This window comes from Anoplopoma fimbria, chromosome 9 (assembly GCF_027596085.1).
Source record: "Anoplopoma fimbria isolate UVic2021 breed Golden Eagle Sablefish chromosome 9, Afim_UVic_2022, whole genome shotgun sequence".
Lineage (NCBI taxonomy): Eukaryota > Metazoa > Chordata > Actinopteri > Perciformes > Anoplopomatidae > Anoplopoma > Anoplopoma fimbria.
Window position 1 is genome coordinate 12,932,110 of NC_072457.1, and position 23,057 is coordinate 12,955,166.

Below are 23,057 nucleotides of genomic sequence, written 5' to 3' on the forward strand. Positions count from 1 at the left end.
TCAAATAAAAGCTGCAGCATTTATTTTGTTGTCCTTGTGCGAGAGTGATACTGTCTTTTTTCTTAATTAAAAACCTGACATTCAGAATGAGAAACAGAAACAGTTTATTGTTAAATATATTACACATACAAGGGATTTGGCTTGGTGATAGGTGCATAACAATTAACACTGTGCAATAGTGAAATCATTTGAATTTGTAAAATATGAAAATTTACAATAAAATATGGGAAGGTTAAAGTGACAGTCAATGTAGGGACAATATCCCAAAAGTTGTTTACAGATTTGAGAATGAGACGATTGATGAACATCTTGAAATAATCAAAGAGGTGTGTTTTTTAATTATTATAATTGCTAAACTATTCAACTGTCATGAGGAACATTTTATTCATAAGGGTAAAAAAAGTGAGTGACCTCCTTCAGGTATGAGTGAATCCACTGTAGCAAATTACTTTGTATGGACAGGAAAACATATCTTTTAGCATTTATAACATATAATAATGACAAATACTTGCCAGATTTTGAAAGTTACATTTCTCCTGAAAAAAAGAGCAAAATAATTTACACAAAGGACATTTTCTGACACATTTATTGAAGAAAAAAGACAAAAAGGACCAGGCGGCCTGTCATAATTATAGTACTTTAAGGGTTAAAATGTTTACAAAAAGTGTATAGGAATGTATTCAAAACAAACATGCTCATAAGTTCAGTCGACTCACAGACTGTCAATTGTTACCCTACATTTGATTTAAATGAAACTTCTTGCATGCAATTAAGTCATTTAATGATTTATGCACTGATTTTATTTTGTATTTTAACTTTTAGATGGACACTGTTGCTGTAGGTTGCACAGTAAAGACAGACAGTAAATAGGTAGATATTTGGGGCCATCATTAAGCCTGAACACACATAACAGCCACTAAATGCATCGCGATCCAAGTCTCGCGAGAGTTCGCACACACCGGGTTGGCGCTGCGTGAACGCGGGTGCTCGACTAAACTCTAGCTAGCGGGAACGTGCTGCTTGTGACCAGCCGGTGTGTCCTTCACATCAACAACATAGTCCTCATTCGACTGCGAGGAAGTCCGGGAAGTCTTCAGCGTCTCTTATACGGGGGTGATTTAAGGCACAACATACGGTGTTTCCGAATCCAAGTGGAAATACGGTAAAAAAAAAATGTCGGAAATCCTGAGCTGCGTGGAGCAGCGGGAAGAGCAGCCTGAAGTAGAAGAAGCCGGAGGAGCGGAGGTAAGACCCGTAAAGACCCGCACAGACCTCCTCTCACCACGGCGTACGTGTAGCCCTCCTACCCCCGCTGTGTTTAAATAGTGCCGCTTTGACTGTGTTGATGCCACCGCGAGCCGTGTGTGCTAACGTGTTAGCTAGTTAGCCGCGGAGATGCTAGCATTAGCTCCCGACAACAACAGCTCGGTCCCGAGAGCAGCAGCAGCAAGGCCGGCCCGCCTCACGAGCGCTCACACCACCAGCCCAGCCTCCCCAGTGACCAAGTAGCCAGTCTATAATGGCGTTAAGAGTCGCAGAGGGGGTTTCTATCTACTCCCAGTCCAGATCCACTGCGTGTGACGGTGATCTGTCTTTTAGAGAACATCGTGAAATGACCAGCTGTCCCGTCTTTGTTTTCAGCAGGACGGGGCATCTACGGCTTCCGTAGCCGAGGGATGATGCTGCTGCATGGCCCCACCGCGACACACTTGGTTGAGGTCCTTAGTCCTGATTTTGTTGACCAAATTAAACAAACTTTACACACACCCAAGCAGGGAAACTTTGTAATACAGGAACAGGTGCATGGTATTAGAAAGTGACAGTAACAAGAACTGGCCAGAGTACTACAATACACTATGAATAACTTCAATCAAGGGCGATAAACACTTTACTTGGCATTAATAGTAAATGCAAGTGTATTGAGACAAATAAGGAACAGTTGTTACATTGAATACAAAAATATGGCCCTTGAGAGAATCAGATTGGATGGTGGGTGAAGTGTCTTGTCCCAGCAAATGGCAGTGTTGACAGCATTCAAAGCGGTAAAAACAAGGAGAGTGAACTGAAATGTACCTTCTTTTTTTTTAATCAAAATTTCACAGCAGAAGGTTGAGCACTTTGGGTGACTTGCGATACAGTTTTGGCCCCTCTCAGAGAAATGGTAGCAGCAGTGAGGGCAAAGGACCTGAGGCAGTGCTCCTGCACACACACGATAGGGGAAGGAGTTGCCTCGAGGGTTTAAGGTTTTATGTAGGGGAGGTAGGGAGACCATGGTAGCATGGAGTTTTTAGATCAGTTGTCTCTCTCCTGCTTCCTCTGTGGGTTCCAGAGAGCATCCCAGAACAGAGCAGGAAGTTTGTCTCGTCTCTTCCTGCCTGTTGTTGTTGTTGTTGTTGTTGTTGTTGTTGTTGTTGTTGTTGTTGTTGTTGTTGTTTTTAACAAATTGGAGGATTGCCAGTAAACCAGACGGTGGGTGTTTTTCTGCTCAGGAGAAGTCTGATTCTTCAGATGCTGGAAAAGAGTCCTCTTCAGAGGCCGGGACCGATGGACAAGATGCTTCATCATCCGGAGCTAAAGAAGTTCCGGATTACGAAGAGAAAGTGGTAAGGATCCTTTAAGTATAGCTTTCACTGCATGGCTCACCACTCTGTTCATGGATACGTTAACAAGTCTGTCTTCCTGTGTGTCCAGCAAACAGACCGGACCAACAGATTTGAGTACCTGTTGAAGCAAACAGAGTTGTTTGCTCATTTCATCCAACCGGCCGCACAGAAGACCCCCACCTCCCCCCTGAAGATGAAGCCAGGACGTCCTCGCATCAAGAAAGATGAGAAACAGAACCTGCTGTCTGCCGGAGAGTGAGTTCACGTCCACACGTGTATATTTCATTTTAAGAAGGTTGCTCCCATTGTGATCATGAATCATTGTTTCTCTCCTGTGCTTTGACAGCAACCGACATCGCCGCACAGAGCAAGAGGAGGATGAGGAGCTGCTGAGCGAGAGCACCAAGACTACTACCGTCTGCACCCGCTTCGATGACTCTCCCTCCTGTAAGTAAAGCCCTGACTTAATTTAGGCTTGAGAGAAAGGTGTATTGCAAATGTATATGTTGAGTAGAAGTAATGATAATACGTTTTCTTCTCTCTCGTTTAGACGTCAAAGCTGGAAAAATGAGAGACTATCAGGTCCGTGGACTGAACTGGCTCATCTCTCTGTATGAGAATGGCATCAACGGCATCCTCGCCGATGAGATGGTCCGTACTTCCTCACAGTCGAAACAGTTTAAGCATACATTTAAAAGGGAGTGACATATGTACGTTTTTTTTTTAACTCACCACACACTCTCTGCTGCTTCTTAGGGTTTGGGGAAGACTCTGCAGACCATTTCCCTGCTGGGTTATATGAAGCACTACAGGAACATCCCCGGTCCCCACATGGTGCTGGTGCCCAAGTCCACCCTCTACAACTGGATGAACGAGTTCAAGAGATGGGTGCCTTCCCTCCGTGCAGTCTGCCTGATCGGAGACAGAGAGGAGAGGGTAGGAATCAGAATGTTGTTATTATCTAAAAAGCCTAACGTAACTGGAAATAGAAATACTTCCTATTTGTTAGATTTTTAATGTGCTCGTTTTGAAATGGTAAAATGTCGTTTGACCCACCTTACAACATCTTAGTTTAGTATGTTTAGTATGTTTTCATTATGCAAGCGTTTGTTTTTTGTACTGTTACATTTATTCCATGTTACACCAGCTTCATTTTCAGCATTATTTATAGACATGGGAAATCATTTCATTTGTTTCCCTGAGGGGATATAGTGAGTATATTAAACAAATGGATTTTTACCAACTCTGTGTGTGGAAGTAAGAAAGTGGAGCGTGGAGTAAGCAACAGCATGCAAGATTTTTTCTTTGGCAGACAATCTGTCACTGAGGGCTACAGACAACTTGAACAATGAAAAATGTACTATTATAAAATGGCTGAATAATTTTGCATCAATTTCAGAATGCCCTGATCAGAGATGTGCTGCTGCCCGGAGAATGGGACGTGTGTGTCACATCCTACGAGATGCTCATCATTGAGAAGGCCGTGTTCAAGAAGTTCAACTGGAGGTACCTGGTCATTGACGAGGCTCACAGAATCAAGAATGAGAAATCAAAGGTCAGACAGCCACTGAAACAAACTGGACACGTTTACATATGTCAAAGCCACTTAGCGTTTTACAAGATTTACTAACAAAAGCAATTTGTTTCCCATAGCTGTCAGAGATTGTGCGTGAGTTTAAGACCACCAACCGTCTGTTGCTGACTGGAACGCCTCTGCAGAACAACCTTCACGAGCTGTGGGCTCTGCTGAACTTCCTGCTGCCTGATGTCTTCAACTCAGCTGATGTAAGAATGGCCTAGAAACGAACAAGATCAGCAGAGACTGTCACTAGAAGATAAATGATCTTTTAAGCTGGAATCCCTAGTTGCACTGCTGTGGTTGTGTCTGTTATTTAGAAGAAAACTGCTCTGTATTCTGGTACTAATTACATTTTTCCCCCAAAGGACTTTGATTCCTGGTTTGACACAAACAACTGCTTGGGCGACACAAAGTTGGTTGAACGTCTTCACACTGTAAGTATTGTTTTTTCCTCATGTCATCTTCCCCCAAAAATCTCTGCACATTTTAATATTTTTGCCTCTTATTTGGGTTAAAGCACTCTTTTTGACCTGCCATTTGTTTTGTATAGGTTCTGCGTCCTTTCTTGCTTCGTCGTATAAAAGCCGACGTAGAGAAGACTCTGCTTCCGAAAAAAGAGATCAAGATGTATGTGGGCCTGAGTAAGATGCAGCGAGAGTGGTAAGCAACCTTAATCAAGCTTTAATCCATTTTAAGATTCTTTGTTCTTCTCAGCTTGAATTAAACGGGATACTGATATTTCATTTTTTCACGCTGTTATGTAATATTAACTCAGGTACACAAAGATCCTGATGAAGGACATAGACATTCTGAACTCAGCGGGTAAGATGGACAAGATGCGTCTACTGAACGTCCTCATGCAGCTGAGGAAATGCTGCAACCACCCATATCTCTTCGACGGAGCCGAGCCCGGTCCCCCATACACCACCGACCTTCACCTGGTGGTGAACAGTGGCAAGATGACGGTGCTGGACAAGCTGCTACCCAAGATGAAGAAGCAGGGTATGTAGATGGCCATGCTGTAATTTAAGGAGAATTTTCTGTTATCTATCGTTATATTATTTTTATTACAGAATTTTGAAATCTACAATATTAAGATACAAACAGAACCACACCTGTGTTATTTATTCATAGGTAGTGGAAGTAGTACTCAGTTTTAAAGTACTAATACCATAAAATACTCCATTCTACAAGCAGTTTTTGGAGTATTTTCTAACCTTTGCTTTTGTTGTGAAATATAATAATTATGAATTTACTTTTCACCACTATCTTACACCCAACACAGGAAAACACAAATGTCTGTTTCATCTTTTACATATCTTAAATCAGACCGAATGGCGGAAACACATCTCTAATGCATACAGCACCTTCCAACAATAGATTATTTAGCTTTTGTTTCTACATAACGTTGACTGATTGTACCGTCTTTCCTTCTTTCCAGGTTCTCGTGTGCTCATCTTCAGTCAGATGACCAGAGTGCTGGACATCTTGGAGGACTACTGCATGTGGAGGAACTACGGCTACTGCCGCCTGGATGGCCAGACGCCGCACGAGGAGAGACAGGTGTGCTGCTTGGATCTTCTATAGGATTATGTCGTATGAGAGATTAACATCTTTTCTCGGTAAACTATAAGATGCGTTTAATATAAATACATGTCATTTTTATGTGTCTTTTTGTGTTTTCAGATCTCTATCAATGCATTCAATGAGCCCAACAGCGCCAAGTTCCTCTTCATGTTGAGCACCAGAGCTGGAGGTCTGGGTATCAACCTGGCGACAGCAGATGTGGTCATCCTGTACGACTCGGATTGGAACCCCCAAGTTGACCTTCAGGCCATGGTTAGTACTGAACAACATATGACTTGTTCAGCAGCAAGGATTCACAGTATCAGATTTTCTTTTTCCCTTTTAAAATAAGAGTGGATGCCGTATAACTTTGATTTCAGATGCAGGGTCATGACTAGTTTTATGTTTTTTAATTTCAGGACCGAGCGCACAGGATCGGTCAGCAGAAACAGGTACGCGTCTTTCGCTTCATCACTGAAAACACGGTGGAGGAGAGGATTGTGGAGAGGGCCGAGATGAAGCTGCGCCTGGACTCCATTGTCATCCAGCAAGGTAACTCCTTTTTCCCTGTCTTATTAATACAGAAAGGATTTCCCTGGGAATTTGGTACAACACAGAACATACCAATAGGGTCATTTGGGATTTGAGTAAGCCACTAAGTTGTCTTCTATTTGTTTTAACAGGAAGACTAGTTGATCCAAGCGCCAACAAGCTGGGCAAGGACGAGATGCTGTCCATCATCCGCCACGGAGCCACGCACGTGTTCGCTTCCAAAGAGAGCGAGATCACAGATGACGACATTGACGCAATCCTGGAGAGAGGCGAAAGGAAGGTGAGTCTGGATGCACAAGAGGAAAAAAAATGCCTTTTTGTTTTTATTTTTTAAACTTGCCATAAAATGAACACTCTGATGTTGTCATTTGCTAGACTATTGAGATGAAGGAGAAGATGTCTAATCTGGGTGAGAGCACTCTGAGAAACTTCACCATGGACACGGAGAACAGCAGTGTGTACACGTTTGAAGGGGAAGATTATAGAGAGAAGAAAAAGGTAAAAAAAAAAAAACTAACCACATCATTATTCAGTCTCTAATTCCAAAAACCTGATCCTTTTGAGTGTTGAACCTTGTTTCCTCTCTTGCTTCTTCATTCAGGTCATTACCAACTGGATCGAGCCACCCAAGAGAGAAAGGAAAGCCAATTACGCCGTGGACGCCTACTTCAGAGAGGCTCTGCGAGTCAGTGAGCCCAAAGCGCCAAAGGTAGGGAAGGATCACTGTAGTAATTCAACAGGATGAGTAATTCAACTCTCTGTATGGATGGCATGTTATCCTGGTTGAGGCGTAACATTTGTTTGTGTGACTCCATCTCCCAGGCTCCTCGTCCTCCCAAGCAACCGAACGTCCAGGACTTCCAGTTCTTCCCTCCACGTCTCTTTGAGCTTCTAGAAAAGGAAATTCTGTTTTACAGGAAAACCATCGGCTACAAGGTACAGAGATGTTTTGTTTTTTTCCTGATGAGAATTCGATTATTTGTACACGTTTGGATTGAGTAAGAAGGTCTTTTAGAAATGTCTCTAAGTCAATCTGTGTCCGTGTCTCTTTAGGTTCCACGTAATCCAGAAATGCCAAACTCGGCCCAGCTCCAGAAGGAAGAGCAGAATAAGATCGATGACGCTGAGGCTCTCACAGAGGAGGAGCTGGAGGAGAAGGAGAACCTGCTGCAACAGGTACTGAATATTCTCCCCAAATGCAAACAAATTATGGATAATATGCCGGGAGGTCCTATTTAAACGTTTTGTGTCTGGATCTAGATTGTGCAATATTTTGATCAACTGTACCTTCATTGCAGGGATTCACTATTTGGAACAAACGTGACTTCAACCAGTTCATCAAGGCCAACGAGAAGTGGGGACGAGATGATATTGAGAACATTGCCAGAGAGGTTGAGGGTAAAACGCCAGAGGAGGTCATGGAATATTCTGGTAATTACAGTTTATTTTTTATCCTCACTGTATCTCACAGGCAAACTTTAGATTTTCTTTTCGTAATTTGTGCCTGTTTGTTCCTCCAGCTGTATTCTGGGAGCGCTGCAATGAGCTTCAGGACATCGAGAAGATCATGGCCCAGATAGAGAGAGGAGAAGCCAGGATCCAGAGGAGGATCAGCATCAAGAAAGCACTGGACTCAAAGGTAGCTGACTGTCAACCATGTGGCTAATCATTGGTTGTTTAAACGACCCAATTAGCTTCATCTCATTAAGCGTTGTATTAGAACACTTAAACTCTAAATCTTGCTTGGATTAATTGTCTCTTCGTCACATTATCTTCTCTTCCTGTTTTAATTCATTAACGGTCCCTCACCGTTTCTTATCTCGTTGCCCAGATTGGTCGCTACAAGGCTCCCTTCCATCAGCTCCGTATCTCCTATGGCACCAACAAAGGCAAGAACTACACAGAGGAGGAGGACCGCTTCCTTATCTGCATGCTGCACAAGCTGGGCTTCGACAAGGAGAGCGTGTACGACGAGCTGCGTCAGTGCATCCGCAACTCGCCTCAGTTCCGCTTCGACTGGTTCCTAAAATCCAGGACCGCCATGGTAAATGTCGGCTTCTTTGTACTATTTCTCTTTTGCTCTTATGTATGATTTTAAAATATGTTACTTAAAAAAAAATCATGTTCGTTGCTGTGTTAAGGAGCTACAGAGACGATGCAACACCCTGATCACACTGATAGAGAGAGAGAACATGGAGCTGGAGGAGAGGGAGAAGGCTGAGAAGAAGAAACGCGGCCCAAAGAGTACTTCAGTAAGTTTCAAATCCAGGAAGCATGACACTTATTAATTGATGCCAAATAAATGATCAGTACCAGTGATCATGAGTTTCAGAACAATCATTTTTGACCTAACGTTTAGGAATATTTTTTCTCAACCATTTGTTGTGTCTTCTTGTTAGTCGAAACTCACGACTTTGCAAACTTTGTCAAAAACCTTTGGTATTAAGATACTAGAAGAATACAAATAAGTGTTGAGATTTGCTTGCCTGCCCTCTTAGTCTGGATGGCATTGACCTTTATGTATCGGCTCGTGATGCGTCTCTTAATAATTTTCTCCTCCTTTCCAGGCCCAGAAACGTAAGTCAGAGGCAACCCCAGATGGCCGTGGACGCAGAAAAAAGCTCAAGTTGTGAAGCTGAACTTAAATCTACTGCGTACAGTGTCAGAATTCAAAGTCAGCAGCAGCAGCCAGCTCCAGTACTGTCAGTCCTAGTGTGTGTTTGTTTGGCAGGCCGTAATCACGTACTGTGTGACACCCCGATGGACTGACCTCGTTGTATTTAGGATTTAGGAAGTGCTCCTTCACAAGCCTGCCTTGTCACTTGCCTAAACACTGCAGCTGTGCTGGTTTAGTTTTTTGTTTGCTAGTCCTTTTTTACCAGTACTTAATTGAAAAAAACATGTATTTATGCCTGTTGGTTGTACCACATTCCATTGCTTGAGGCGATATGTAACCTTTTTATTTTAAAGAAAACATTTGTTTCTTTTATCTTCCTATGTGAAGTAGAAAATGTCTTTTTGAACGTAACAAATAAACCTCCTGTTTTTTACAAATGTGTGTACTCTGGTAAATAAGACACTGATTCAAAAAAGGACATTTTATATTTGGCAGTTGAAGTGTACATACATCCAAATTCTTGAAATTGACACAAAATCAATAAGCCATAGAAGTCTGCTAACAATTGGCACATTAAAATAAACTGTCACCTGTGGAAGAATAATTCAAACTTTTTAACTACAATTTTTTCAGGACTTGATCGACAAACCAGAGATACGTAGAGTTCATAATTTTTCAAGTTTCACCAGGGTGTAGTAATACCTTTTTTCATAGTCCTACATTGATATGTACACAGATAGTTTTGCATCTGAATTCAGCCACATTGACCTGAAAAAATGTTAAAAAAAAAAAAAAAAAAACATTTACAATCCCTTTCAATGACACCATATTGGTATTGTAACTCTGCAGTGGGCAGGTATACTGGGGGCTTTTTAAAGCACAACAGTTAAATACCAATACTAAAAATCACTTATCACATCATTCATTAAGGTCAGCTTCAACTAACATTCAGTCCATTTAACGCAGTAAATAATAATAAAAAATAAAAAAAACATGGTAAACTAATTATCTTTAAAGGAGGAACATAGAACATTTTGTTCCTTATATTTAAACAAGTTTGCCTTTAATGTGTGAAATAATTGCATTTACTAAATAGAGATTTCATGCATTTGCAAGCACTGGATAAGCAGGGTATTTTACAATTTGGCAACCAATGAAGCAGGTGAATCCTTTTTTTGGGGGGGGGGGGCTTCTTCGTACACCCATGATTCAAAATAGGCTTCAAAAACCTGCAGTACATTACAGCAAGAACTAACCATCATCAGAGATCAATAAGTCCCTGAAAACTCATTCTGCATTGTGAGCCCCGATCACTGACTTATTGTGCTGTCCACAGGTCGTACTGGGCTCTATTCAGTGCTACAAGAGTTGGGCTGTAAAAGGCACAATGGTGGAGGAGACTATCATAGTCTTTTTAATAAGGGACAGGTGTTTGAGGTGGAACAGGTCCACATTTAGACTTCAGAGTTGTCTGCGCTGCTCCACATGCCTGCTGGGCCTTGGCTATAGCCGTTGTAGGCAGAAGAAGAGGAGGTGGTGTAAGGAGGGAACTGGGTCTTCTTTTCACTCTTCTTGCGCCGCAGCAGAAGAATGACAACAGTGGCGATGAGGCAGATGAGAAGGATCACACCTGCCAGACCCACCAACATCGGCAGGGTGGAAGTGTCAGCCAGTTCTCTGCCAGAACTTTCCAGCAGGGGGTTCTCCAGTAAGGGCTCCCGGTTAGGGGACCAGGGCTGGCGCTGGCTGACTACCATGCGGTCCGCTCGGTCCAGAGCGATGTGCTGGATGTTGGTGCCTCGGTTGTTTTCGACACCGATGTCCTGGGCCACGCCAGGGTCAGCGAGAGCAGGGGCGGCCCGGCGGTGGCGGCTAACCATGTCGGAGGTCTCAGGATGCTCAACAGAGTACATGCTGTGATGCAGGTACTCAACACTGCGCTTGCCGATGTTGCGGTTGGCATTCTCTCGGGAGCGGACTGTGTAGATTGTGTGCATGAACCATTCTCGACCAGCTGCCACCTAGATAAGAAATATGTTTCAATACTCATCTATGTTCGTGTTGATACAATGCATGAATATAATGTATTTTGAGAATCATACAGACCTGGAAAAGTGGCGAGGAGGAGAGTGTGAACCCATCTGATCCTGGTTGTATGACCAAAGGCAGACCTCCAGGTGTGTCTTGAGCCAGCGTTGCCTTAAAAGCAACATCACCAAATGCTGAAGCTTGAGTCTCTGGCTGGGCCTTATCCTGTAGAACAACACACACACAGAATTAAGACATGACCTCTACTTATTTTGGATCCACAACTCCCTGAAGTGTTGTCCTTGTGGATTCATTGCATCTTACCAGGATCTTAAATCTGTAGAGCAGAGAGGGAGCGTCTGCCAGACAGCCATACTCCTTGTTGGTGGGGTTGTACTTGGGAACGTAGCCGTCTGCTCCGGTGCAGAGGAAGACTTTTTCAATGCTGCAGGAGAAGGAGTCGCCCAGGTTCTGGACTGGGTCCACCATCACACGACCGTAGATCATGGAGCCTGAAGCAGATCATAACAGATGAAATGGAAGGTGGGACTATAACATGGGGTTCTCAGAGGGTTAATGGTCCTCAGCTGTAATGTTTAGTAAAATCCACTAGGCTGCAGTGTTGCATTACCGTCTGAAAAAGCAGCATCAGTCCCTTCTCCAAAGCCCATGGAGCCGTCAGACAACCACAACTCCTTCTTGGACAGCAGGAACATCTGAGTGTTGAGGCTGAACTCGGCTGCAACCGGGTCACTCACCTGGAGCACAGAGCGAGAGTTACGTACACAAAACAGATTCAGATTGAAACTATCTTTAAAAGACATTTTGTAGTAAATGTTGTTAACTTTTCCTGACAAATTGACCTGCCCTGGAAACTATTAAAACTTATTAACATCTAAATGATTGGTAAGATGGTCTTTTTGCAGTGTCATCTTAAAAAAACAATTCGTTCTGGCCTTGGCCCTGACTAATAAATCCAGAATTAAATAATTCTGGGGTATTTTTGTCAGGATATCAAGGCTAACCTGCTGGAAGCGAATGTCCATGTCGAAGGTAAGGGGCTCTCTTGGGTGGCAGACAGGAGGGATGGTGAACTCTCCATTGGGTGATGCAATGCAGGCGATAATCTTCACCGTGTAAGTCCCGGAGTAGTCTCGCACCTGGAAGTCACGCAGAAAAAACAAAGAAAGAATGTTAAGACTGTCTTTGAAGTCTATTTGTACCACAGCTGGCAAGTTTTGATTGTACATCAACTCACAGCAAAGTCTGAGACAAAGCTCCACTGCTGCATGGGCTGGTTGTAGGTCGGCTCAGTCCTGACCAGGGCGAGAGTGAATGTCAGCCCAGGGTGGTCAGCACACATCACCATGGATGACACGCTGGTTCCTGAAAACAAACACACAGACGGTCATAAATCTTTTCGTCCAAAATACAACTAGCAGCCATGTCTACTTTTATTTATTTATTTACAGAGTGACCTTCGACATTGTTTGAGCCACTTGTTTCCTAACTGTAAACGCTAAAGGGTCATTTTGACATTTGCTGAAATGACCTCTGACACTTTCACACAGGAAGGACCCCCAATGGAACTCCAGAAATAGATGAAGAGAGGATGTCGGCTACAGGGTAATCCAATAGGAGGTTGCTGTATAGAATGACCACACTGGATGGTTTTATGTGTGTGTGTGTGTGTGTGTGTGTGTGTGTGTGTGTGTGTGTGTGTGTGTGTGTGTGTGTGTGTGTGTGTGTGTGTGTGTGTGGTGTGTGTGTGTGTGTGTGTGTGTGTGTGTGTGTGTGTGTGTGTGTGTGGGGCTGCCACCCTCTTACCTGGATGAGACATAACAAACTGTCCCCTGAAGCGGGCCTCTGTCTTGAAGTTAACCACCAGACGTCCCTCCTCGTTGATACGCATACTGGTTGGGTACATGGCTCCTAGGAGAACAGAAAACAGAGTTGTCACAACGCTTCATAGATGCTCCAGCAGCACCAGCAGGGAGCAGCATCGGTCTGAGAACAAACCTTGTAGCTCAGCCTCAGGTGGGCTGCCGATGCCGTCCTGCCACAGAATAGCCGTATCGTACACAAAGGTGAGTTTGAGCTCCGACTGCAGGTCAAAGTGCTGCCAGCCTCCCACAGCCACCGGAGAGTGGAAGACGTAGGACACAAACAGAGGGACGCGCAGGGTGACGTAGGACTGGACCAGGTTCAGCACCTAAATAAGAGATGCAATCAGTCATTATCAAGGATGATGTAGGAAGTTTCTCTGTGTGAGTTTGAAAGTGTACATCCTCACAAGGTATGTGATTCCACAAGCTTGGAAATTGTGATTGTGCACAGGACTAACTACTGTAGCTGGCTAGCTAACCAGGAACTAGGCGTATGGGAAAATGCTGGTCATATCAATCACAATTGCCTAATATTTTCTTTGGACTGTTAAATAAATGGGAATAATGCAACAGAGCTAACAACCTACAATAGTTTCCTCTAACTGTTAAGACAAATTGTGATTGGTCAATGCCGCACATTTGCACGTCAAACTTGCTGTAAGTAATTAGCATAGATTTACTTTGACTCTGGAATTAAATCTATTGATCAATAAATTCTGGTGTAACCGTTGCTTGGAAATGATTGACTCTATGTCTTACCTGTCCATCTGTGCCTATGGAGCCTCCACAGTCATTCAGCAGCTCTGACATGTCGTAGTAGCTGGTGAACTCCCAGAGGCAGGCCTCCAGGTTGAGGTTCCTGTAGAAGCGCAGAGAGTTGGCTGAGCGCATGAGCGGGCTGTACTGGTATGGTGAAGTCTCGCCAATGATTTCAGGGTTCTTTGTTGCATCGGTGATGAAGCCGTGGCCTGTTTGGATCTCGTTGAAGTCCAGCAAGTTGGAGCAGCGATGGTTGCCCACACGAGTGCCGTCTGGACTCAGGGTGAGCTCGAAGTTGGACAGAGATCTTGTGGAGATCACTGGTAACATGCCTGTTGATATTGAAAAAGCTTGTTAACATTCTGGGTCTTTGTCAAGATTAGTAAACAATAAAGACTGTATATCAAGTGTTGCAACCAATGTACACTGCTCACCATCCATGTGAGGCATGTTGATAGTGAGTTTAATGAGGTTGGGGAAGTCGGGGTCATCGGGACCGGTGTAGCGGATCTTAGCAGAGAAAGGTTCAGCTCCAACGGTGCCTTGGACACGAGGCTGACACATACCTGCAAAGATTAAGAAGTCAGTTAAACCAATTAACTCTTAACAGAGTATTTATTTACATCTATCCAATCAGTGCTTCACTCACCCTCCTCCTTGCTGATCACAGCAATGGGGCTGGACAACTCCAGACCGGCATCTCCATTGGCGTTGAAGGCTCTTGCTGCACACTGAACCCTTGAGCCGGTCTGGAAGTAGATCGAATCCAAAGTGATGGACTTGGTGTTGGTGAAGAACGTATTAGTGTCCACCTCCCTCATGGGGCTGGTCACTCCATCTGACCCGGTGGGGGCGCTGATCATCCAGCGATACTGAGTGAGAGTGTCGTTGATGTTCTCCGCAGAGCAGATTGAGCCGGTTTTGTCAAAGTCGTGGTACTTTGGGTTGCAAGCCTGCAAGGGATGACAAGACATGTGGCAACTGAAAAATGAAAGAAACCTGGAGGTATGTCATGCTGTCAAAAGCAGCAGAAGCATTTACACTCACCGTCACACACACAACAGGGTAACCATTGGGCGGTTGGGGCTTGTCTTTGGTTTTAGCTGTGTCATCATACATGAGCAGGGAAACCACTTGGGGCACTGCAGGGAAGGTAACGTCCGCCACACTGTCCATCTCCTCAATGTACACAATGGCCTTGTTCATCTAGCAAGAAGAGGAAAAGCATCGTTAGCTGGTTGTCAACTTTAATTTTGGCCAATCTCAATCTTCACTCATGACTTCAGCCAAAGTATAGCATCCTTTCACAATTCCTCAAACACATTTCATCATATCTTTCTAAATTCTAAGTTTGTAACATATCTGAATTTGTGACGTGAGCGGTGCGTGCCTGATGAAGAGTATATGGGTAGAATGTCGCAGTTCTGTTTATAGGTTTGCCTACTGTTTAGCTCTGCTGGGACATTCCCCTCCGCATCTCATTCCAGAGGGAAAAGCTTTTTATAAGACTCTGTGGTTCAGGCACGCTGACAGCAATGCCAGCTGCTGCCTGGCTATTTTAACACAGGCTGGCATGACAGGGGCGCATGCTCACATGTGTAGATATGCAGCACTGTACGTGTGCACATGTAAGACGTGCTACAGGTTTATATATTTGTTGTGCTGGGTAACCTTTGTGTCACCTGTATTTCAGCCACCATGTTGTCATCAGGCTTCATGTGTACAGTGAAGGCCTCTCTCATCTCTCTCTGACCGTCATACAGGACCTCAATCTCCACAAAGTGTTCCTTCTCGCCCTCCTTGAACTCAACATCTTAAGACACAGACACAGCGAAGTGAGCACTGATTAAAAAACACAAGTTCATATGAAGGTGCACTGTTGAAGCTACTGCGTCACTTTGCAGCCAATAAACCGTGTCCTTACCCTCTGACAGTGGGTTGTAGTCCTCTCCGGAGGTTGCAGAACCGTCCTTGGTGTGCACTCTCACCACTGAAACCTTTGAGGTGTCTCCAACACGCAGGATGGGAATTTTCACTACAGCCACGTTACCTTTGACCTGCGGTTCACGCACACTGTACTTGATCTCAGAGAAACGGATGATGGGCTCTAGAAAAAGAAGAAAATCAGAATGACAAAAATTATCATTATTATGAGCCAAAACAACAAGCAGAGTAGTTTACCAGAACAGGAAACAAATTAAACATTTTAAAAGACATTTTTTAGATGGAATAAAAAACTTAATTTAGTCAGTTTCTATGATGTATAAATGTAAATTAATATTGTATTTATTTGCGGCAACATCCATCCTTCATATTTGTAGCATGCCTGGTACAAAAAAACTCAGCTCACACTTACTCTCCACAGTTAGGAGTGAAGTGCTTTGCTAAAGGGCATCTTTACTAATCCCATAGTTTTAATCTATAGGCTACCTACAGTCATTCTTGTGGGCAATGTGGAATATTCTGTCTTTTTGTGTCACAATATTTCACATAACATTTTTTTTTCATGTTAGAAGTATAGTACGTACTATCTTTCCCATCCGTGACTGTGACCAGCGCCTCCTTCTGCTCCCCAATAGAAGCTCCATACGGTGACTTGCTCTTGGGAGTTCCCAGGACGAGGCGGAACTCCTCGTCCTCCTCGTGGACGGAGTCGTCCATCAGGCTGACCACACACGGCTTCTCAGTTTCACCTGGAGAAAAAAAACGGTCAACATACTCAGATACGTGCTGCAGGATGTAGAGGAGCAGAGAGATTAAGACGGAGAGGGGAGGTCTCACCTGGTAAGAAGGTGATGACAGAGGCGTCGTTATTGGGTCTTTCACTGTAGTCCATCATGACCTGAGCAGAGCCCTGGCGAGTGTAACAGCGAACTGTTGACCTGAGGCTGATGTCTCCACTGCGGTACACTATGGCTGTCACCTCTCCATCAGACTCCTCCACCTTGTAGCTTCCTTCCTTAAACTGAACCTTGGGCACTGTAAAGACAGTAATCAACTTGTTAAGAGAGAGTCTCACTGGGCTTAATTGAAGCTAAATGTGCACTAACTGTAAAGTTTAAAAAATGATATTGTTAAAAGAAGAAATATAAATATCTCAAATATAAACGGGAATGGATACATTTACAAAAACAAATTCAGACTCATATCAGGACATTTAAAATCAACCTATGAAAGGCTTTTACATTGGTATAGTAACTTAATAAATGCTTTATTATATTACATCACTACATATTGACTTGTAAAAATATCCATATTTCCTCTAACAACTACATTATAGTGTGTCTTAAACCATTAACTAATTGTTTAGGTACTTATGTTGGATAGACATGCTAAACAAAAGGGGTTAAAAGGAAAGTGATTTTGTATAGAATTTTACTTAGATATGATAATATAAAAAAAAGCAATATAGCAATTATTAAAATTCAGTGTATTGATTTTGAACTTGAAGTTGACTCACATCATCTCGTATAGAATATACTGTAAAGTTACTGTAGGCTTACAAACATTCATTATTAGGTTTTGTATGTGTGCTTGACACTCACCATCGGTGACTGTATCATTGATGGTGATGGTGGTCTTGCTCGGTTCTCCCAGCACAGCGTTCATGGGCATCCTTAACACGAGGTCAAAGGTCTCAGGCCCCTCCAGCTCCGGCTGACCCAAGTCATCCAGGATGGTCACTCTGAAAGTCTGCATTGTCACTCCGGGAGCAAAGTCTAGGTTGCGACTGATGCCGACGTAGTCTAGTCCAGCTGGCCAGACAGAGGGGAAACCATGAACTGACACTCTGATGCAAAATGATGACTAAACGTCGTGTGGAACTGCTGATTTTACCTTCTGCAGAGACAGGCTCACTCTTCCTGGAGCGGACGGTGACAGTAGCCGTCTTGGACAGGTCGGTCCCTGTCCTCCAGACCTTCACCTCAACGTAGCCTGAACTCTCATCCACGAAATACTCGGGTTCCCCAAAATACAGCGAGGGCTCTGTGAGATTTAGGAATCATAGGAAAGTGCAATAGTTAATGATTAAGACATTGCGCCGGTTCAAAACTCCCGCAGGTCAGCACTTTTAAAAATGTAATTATCATGCAAAAGAGAAACAGCATATTGACATTAATTTATCATTGTGACATCTTGTCTTAATATTGTACTTTCATCAGTTTGTTGGAACTATAGCTTCTTGTCAGAGAGACATAGTAACATAAGCTTTTAATCGAGCCATGTTCAGGGACAAATTGGCATGAATAGCTGAGCAAACTCCATAATTTTTGACTCAGCACAGGAAGAGAGCTGTCATCCCTCTTATCCTGCTCCCCTTCAACCTTCCTCCCCCACTTATCTAAATCCAGACAGGTCTGTCTGAACTCAACGCCAAAGAGCCGAGGATAAACCTAAAGAATAAAGCGTGTGCTTGTGTGTACAGGTGAAGGGATGTTCCCAGCTTCTGATGATAGAGCAGCTGATAGGTGGTATGGTGAGGGTTTGGCAGAGACAGAGAGGCAGCCGTCCACTCTTTGCATAGGCAGAGGGCAAGAATTCAGAACACATTGTCAATTCATCTCTCCTCACTTCTGTATAAAAGTGTGTTTTCATCACACTCTGTCAAGCCTGTGCACTTAGAGATCAACTGATAGAGGCTCAAACTCAGGCCATAAGACTAAGGTCAAAAGAATAAAGAAAAGATAACATTTCAGTGAAAATTGTGGTGCAAATTTCTAATAAAATACAAAAAGAGGTATTAGCTTTTACTGTGTTAACTTAACACTTAAGTCTTTTGGCCCATGGCCTTCTTCAGGGTCATCAAACACCAAAAAAAAAAAAATCCAACTAACGTGGCAGTTGGGTATTCACACAAACATAGATCACATGTAGCAATGAATGAGTTTGGGATATGGTCATGTGACCAATCAAATACAGATACATTGCATTTGGTCTATTCAAATGAGCTGTGGAAGTGTTGTTTGATAACCATAGATCAAAACCCATCAGTTTTAACAAAATAGTTGCTCTCAGTTATGAGTGCATGAACGGAATAAGCAGCTCTTATTTTGAATTTGACGGATGCTACGACAGACAACTGATGCTGAAGGAAGGATTTCTGGCAGACTTTCAATGCCTCTCAGCTTCAGAGACGGCTATTTAGTATCAGGGAGGATGAGAAGGGGGGTTGTATGAGGGAACGAGTGCCAACATGGCAACCTTAAATATCAGTGGGAGGAAAAGCACAACAAATACAGCAACAATTGGAGGCTCAATGTTGGCAAGAATCCAAACCACAAGTTTACTCAGACAGGCAGATGGTTTTACACACACACACAAACACACGTACTCTGAACCAGATTTATGATGGGGTGTTACTTTAGGACCCACCAAGAAGTAGAACCACAATAGAGGATTACACTGAGGAGTCTTCTCTTGTCTGGGAATGTACACTGATCATTTCCACATAAAGTTCAATTGTACTTCTGTTCCAAATTGTTTGGGAGGGACGTTTTCTCTGCGAACACATCTGTCACTACAACAAGCAAGTCCAGGAATCAGCCCCGGTGAAAGGTTGGAGATATAGAGGAGAAATGTGAGGAAGACAAATTGACTAAGGTTGGTACTGGTCTCGAAACAAAGACAAGACAGAACTCAAGGATTTTAAGAAATTTGGTCACAGCAATTTGTCAAATTTGTTAAGACATTTACTTTGACGGATCAAATGAAACCAATGATGTATTTGTTATTTATAGCTTAAAAAAACCTACATTCCTTCTGCTGAATTCCATCAAACAGGAGAAAGAGTAAAAACATGCCAGTCATGTGGACTCCATGCACAATAGTCCCTCTCTCTGCACCACCTGCCTTTGGGTCCCTGCAGACAAAGGGTTGCCCTCTGTTTCCCCTGAGCTCCCTTGAATGGCAATGAGGACTGGGGGTCGCTCGAGGAGCACAGTGAGGTTTTAAAGCCCTTTTATCTGTCAGACAGGCTATAGTGTAGCATAACATCCACTGATGCCACCATTCTCCCTCTCAACACCTTTCTATTGTTATCCTGTTTCTAACACAAACAGACCGACACAGACCGACAGAAAATGGTGGATAGATGAGACAGAGAGTGTAAGCAAAGCAGTTAAGACTAGACACAGGAAGGGTAATGGACCTGAATATACTGTAAAGCCATTAAGGCAAGTACAGTATCCAGGGCTTTTGCTTTGGCGACTGTGGTTTTTGGGTTGTAAATTATAAATCAGAATCATACCCAGATCAGTACTGCAAGACCAATAATCAAAGTCCCAGAGATCAGTAAGTTAAAATACGATTTCTTCAAATTTCAATGCTCTCGTCTCAAGTTGCATTGTTGCATAGTGACGCTGTAATCTGATTTTAAATCAGCCCATTGCTCAAATTCATGGTGTAGTTGGCGTCTTTATAGCCTGCTACACTGGGAAATGTTAAGACACGATGCAGTTCTTTGACTTGTAAATCCGTAAATGTAAATGTATTACAGTTTATGTATCTATCTGTCCGCTTAACTGTGAAAAGTGTCAGCATCACAACAGAACAACTCTGGCTCTTCACTCACCATCATCGCTATCAGCCAAGATGGTGATCTTGGCGGTTGGGAAGTTGGCGCCCACCTGGCCGCCCATGGGCATGCTGAGGGTGACGTTGAAGCTCTCTTCCACCTCATACAGGGAGTCATCGATGATGATGATGCGACAGAGTTTCTCTCGCTCATCCTTGTCGAACCGCAGCACGCTGGTGTGGTCCTCCGGTCGGGTGATGTAGTCAGAGTAGGACAGCACAGTGCTGGGTATGGTGCCGGTGGCCGTGGCTGAGGAATTATGGGAACAAAGAGAGGAGAGGAAATTAAACCAAATTCTCAATGTTGGTTGCTGGCAGCATGAAGTCATAGGATTAAAAAGATAAAATGTAATACAATACATATATATAGAGGATCTCACTTTAATATAATAGCTAAGAATAGAAAGTGATTGCGTTCCCACCTTTACTATGTTACCTACATTTCAATTACCATTCACTGAAAGTCTCATTATTTACATTTAATCTTCTTTCAATAGACACAAATTACAAGTTAACGTTAAGTTAACGTAAAAAACAAACAGGCATTAGGTTAATCTCACCTTGCTGAGTGTAACAAACAACCATGAGTTCCTGGCTGGCATCTCCTGATCGCCTCACTGGAACTAACAGCTCTCCAACATCCTCCTCAATCTTGAACTCTGCTTGAGGAATGTAGACAGTCGATTCTGTTTTGGAAGAGAAACACAGATGATGAGTATAAGAAATGCTTTCTTTCAATAATACATCTATTTAAGTATTTTTTATTTAAAATGCAGCATTTATAAGGCTTTGTTCAAATGATTTTATTATTAGATTCCTACCATCTCCAGGATCCACAATCTCTACTGTTGCGATGTCTGGAAACTCCAGCACAGCCATGACCGGGTCCGACAGCTGTATCTGGAAAGTCTCAGAGGTCTCAAACTCCTGGTCTGTGAAGATCTTCACCTTCCAGGTCGCCGTAGTCTGTCCTGGGTTGAATTGGACCTGCTTCTGGGCTTTGCCACGGAAGTCTTTGTCCTTCTCAGCTGTTCCATCCTTGGTGGCAATACCTGAGGGAGTGGGATGTACATGTTTTCAGCTCTAAATGAAAAGAGATTTAACTGAACTGTTGAAACCTAAGAAGACACACATGTATTTTTTTTTCCAACAAATTTCTTGCGTTTATAAAATCTGCGTCTGTAATGTTATTTAAAGGTGTGTTTGATCCTTTAAAGTCCTCTCGCCTCTTCAAAGACAGAAGCGTACATGTTAACATATGCTGTCATAAATCTGTTGCATGCAAGTGTGATGCAGCCAAACAGACCAGCATGTTGACATTTCCTTGTGACCTTTACTAGGAAAGGTTACACTGTATGTTCTTTTAATCAGAACTCTTACACACAAGAGAGGAAACGGAGCACCGGTCAAACAAGAGCACAATAGATTTACACCTTTAAGGACAAAAAGTTGTTATTAGTGTTGAAGTGTTGGGATGAACTGAGTACATCCTGCAGCTTAAGAAGAATCTGTAGAGATTTTAAATGCTTATGTTTTTATAGCAGGACTGGCCCTTTGAATGAAACACATACATAACATAATACAGTCTAACAGGGGCAATACTTCTTTAAAATAAAATAATTTGTAGGTAAACTGGTTAAACTGAAAATGCTAAAGAAATGATATGCTTATTCTTAACAGTAAACAAAAGAGAAAGTAAGACACATCACATAAAAGACTGTCAGCACTTACTGACGAAGGAGGTTTCTCCAAGGTATCCTCTGCGTTTGAGTGTCACCTCCAGGAATTTTGCGTCCTCATCCACCAAATAGTATTCTCTCTCCAGAGAGATCCAGGCCCAGTTGAGCCTGAACGGCTGAGGCTTTAGTTTGTTTTTGCCTAAAGAAAAAAAAAAAAAAAAGGTTATTGGGCTAATACTTCATACGAATGACCTACTTCACAGCACAGTACAATGAAGAAACAATCTAGTTTGTTCATGTGAGAAACCGCTGAGGCATATAAACTGCAATCTGCTCTGGGCTCAAGGATAAAAAGAAGCGGCCATTTTAATTTTGGGAAGGGAAACATGATAACTTAATACCAGGGCTTCCCTAGACCTCACTTAATTTGGCCTCAAGAACGGTTGCCTTACTTCTCATTTCCACTGATCTCATCCACCTCTACCTAATGCGGTTTTGTATTCTTGTTCCAAAACGGGGCCTGCAGAAACATATATATATATATATATATATGTATGATCTGCTTATGGAAAAAAATCTGTCAGTTTCTTTAATGAGCTGGCCTCTTTTGAATCTGTGTCACCCCATCATGTCCATGCTCCGCTGCTCTCCCTCTTCAAAAAGATGAAGTTTAAGTAAGAGCAGTGAGGCTTCTTTTTGCTCTGCCACGACATACTTCTGGTTTTGCCAAACAAAATTTTGACCAACACTTTTTGACCTTGATTTAGTGCCTCTTTATCATGTGAAAGAAGCCGTGTTCATAAAAGACACATCTAAAGAAAACACTCTAAGCATGGAGTCACCTGCCGCTGATCCACAACTTTAGACCCAATCCTGTCCTTGATCCATACTATCTCATGACTCATGTAATCCCTCAGACTGTCAGCTCCGTTTTGGTCATTGACTTGAAACTGGTTGCTTCAGAGATATTTAAGATTGTGGGTTCCACTACATAATCTGAATGTTTTTTTAGCAGCAGTGGTTTAAAGCACTAACGGCTTATCCTTCAGTGAGAAGAGCCTGGTGACCTGTGACTTTTGATGTGAAATGGGTCAAGCTCAGTGGGTTCTTTGGATCAGGGAGGTTAGAGCGGGCTGTCTCTCTTTAGTTTTGCACGGCTGGTCACACTGGCAGCGGCCCTGATGACCTAACCCTGCAAAAGACACTAAGAGGAGT

At 43.0% G+C, this 23,057-nt stretch overlaps 2 protein-coding genes across 5 annotated transcripts in view; one reads left to right on the forward strand and one right to left on the reverse strand.

Annotated features, from left to right (window-relative positions):
• Positions 1 to 886: 886 nt before the first annotated feature.
• smarca5 (SWI/SNF related, matrix associated, actin dependent regulator of chromatin, subfamily a, member 5) lies at positions 887 to 9,344 on the forward strand. The gene is made up of 24 exons (XM_054603732.1): positions 887 to 1,245; positions 2,490 to 2,603; positions 2,692 to 2,858; positions 2,950 to 3,050; positions 3,154 to 3,254; positions 3,360 to 3,539; positions 4,003 to 4,158; positions 4,257 to 4,388; positions 4,548 to 4,616; positions 4,733 to 4,842; positions 4,958 to 5,184; positions 5,624 to 5,745; positions 5,869 to 6,021; positions 6,168 to 6,300; positions 6,432 to 6,580; positions 6,676 to 6,798; positions 6,902 to 7,009; positions 7,123 to 7,236; positions 7,354 to 7,476; positions 7,599 to 7,731; positions 7,821 to 7,939; positions 8,132 to 8,344; positions 8,442 to 8,552; positions 8,868 to 9,344. Exons 1-24 carry the CDS (start codon positions 1,174 to 1,176, stop codon positions 8,931 to 8,933), a joined length of 3,096 nt encoding a protein of 1,031 aa, XP_054459707.1. The 5' UTR covers positions 887 to 1,173; the 3' UTR covers positions 8,934 to 9,344.
• A 111-nt stretch (positions 9,345 to 9,455) lies between these two features.
• frem3 (Fras1 related extracellular matrix 3) overlaps positions 9,456 to 23,057 on the reverse strand; it is a 29,183-nt gene continuing 15,581 nt past the window's right edge. The window contains exons 3-24 of one of the 4 annotated variants that reach the window (XM_054603731.1): positions 21,895 to 22,041; positions 20,985 to 21,215; positions 20,724 to 20,849; positions 20,162 to 20,413; positions 17,428 to 17,577; positions 17,136 to 17,345; positions 16,372 to 16,569; positions 16,119 to 16,283; positions 15,515 to 15,697; positions 15,273 to 15,403; positions 14,638 to 14,796; positions 14,240 to 14,543; positions 14,025 to 14,156; positions 13,591 to 13,922; positions 12,965 to 13,157; positions 12,773 to 12,877; positions 12,204 to 12,331; positions 11,971 to 12,105; positions 11,577 to 11,703; positions 11,270 to 11,457; positions 11,024 to 11,170; positions 9,456 to 10,938 (exon numbers count right to left, since the gene is read on the reverse strand). In XM_054603731.1, the coding sequence (XP_054459706.1) occupies positions 10,372 to 10,938; positions 11,024 to 11,170; positions 11,270 to 11,457; positions 11,577 to 11,703; positions 11,971 to 12,105; positions 12,204 to 12,331; positions 12,773 to 12,877; positions 12,965 to 13,157; positions 13,591 to 13,922; positions 14,025 to 14,156; positions 14,240 to 14,543; positions 14,638 to 14,796; positions 15,273 to 15,403; positions 15,515 to 15,697; positions 16,119 to 16,283; positions 16,372 to 16,569; positions 17,136 to 17,345; positions 17,428 to 17,577; positions 20,162 to 20,413; positions 20,724 to 20,849; positions 20,985 to 21,215; positions 21,895 to 22,041 (4,310 nt within the window). In that variant the 3' untranslated portion in view covers positions 9,456 to 10,371. Of the gene's footprint in view, positions 10,939 to 11,023; positions 11,171 to 11,269; positions 11,458 to 11,576; positions 11,704 to 11,970; positions 12,106 to 12,203; positions 12,337 to 12,742; positions 12,910 to 12,960; positions 13,158 to 13,590; positions 13,923 to 14,024; positions 14,157 to 14,239; positions 14,544 to 14,637; positions 14,797 to 15,272; positions 15,404 to 15,514; positions 15,698 to 16,118; positions 16,284 to 16,371; positions 16,570 to 17,135; positions 17,346 to 17,427; positions 17,578 to 20,161; positions 20,414 to 20,723; positions 20,850 to 20,984; positions 21,216 to 21,894; positions 22,042 to 23,057 lie in introns of all 4 variants that reach the window. The other 3 variants (XM_054603729.1, XM_054603730.1, XM_054603727.1) reach the window with 3 other exon arrangements.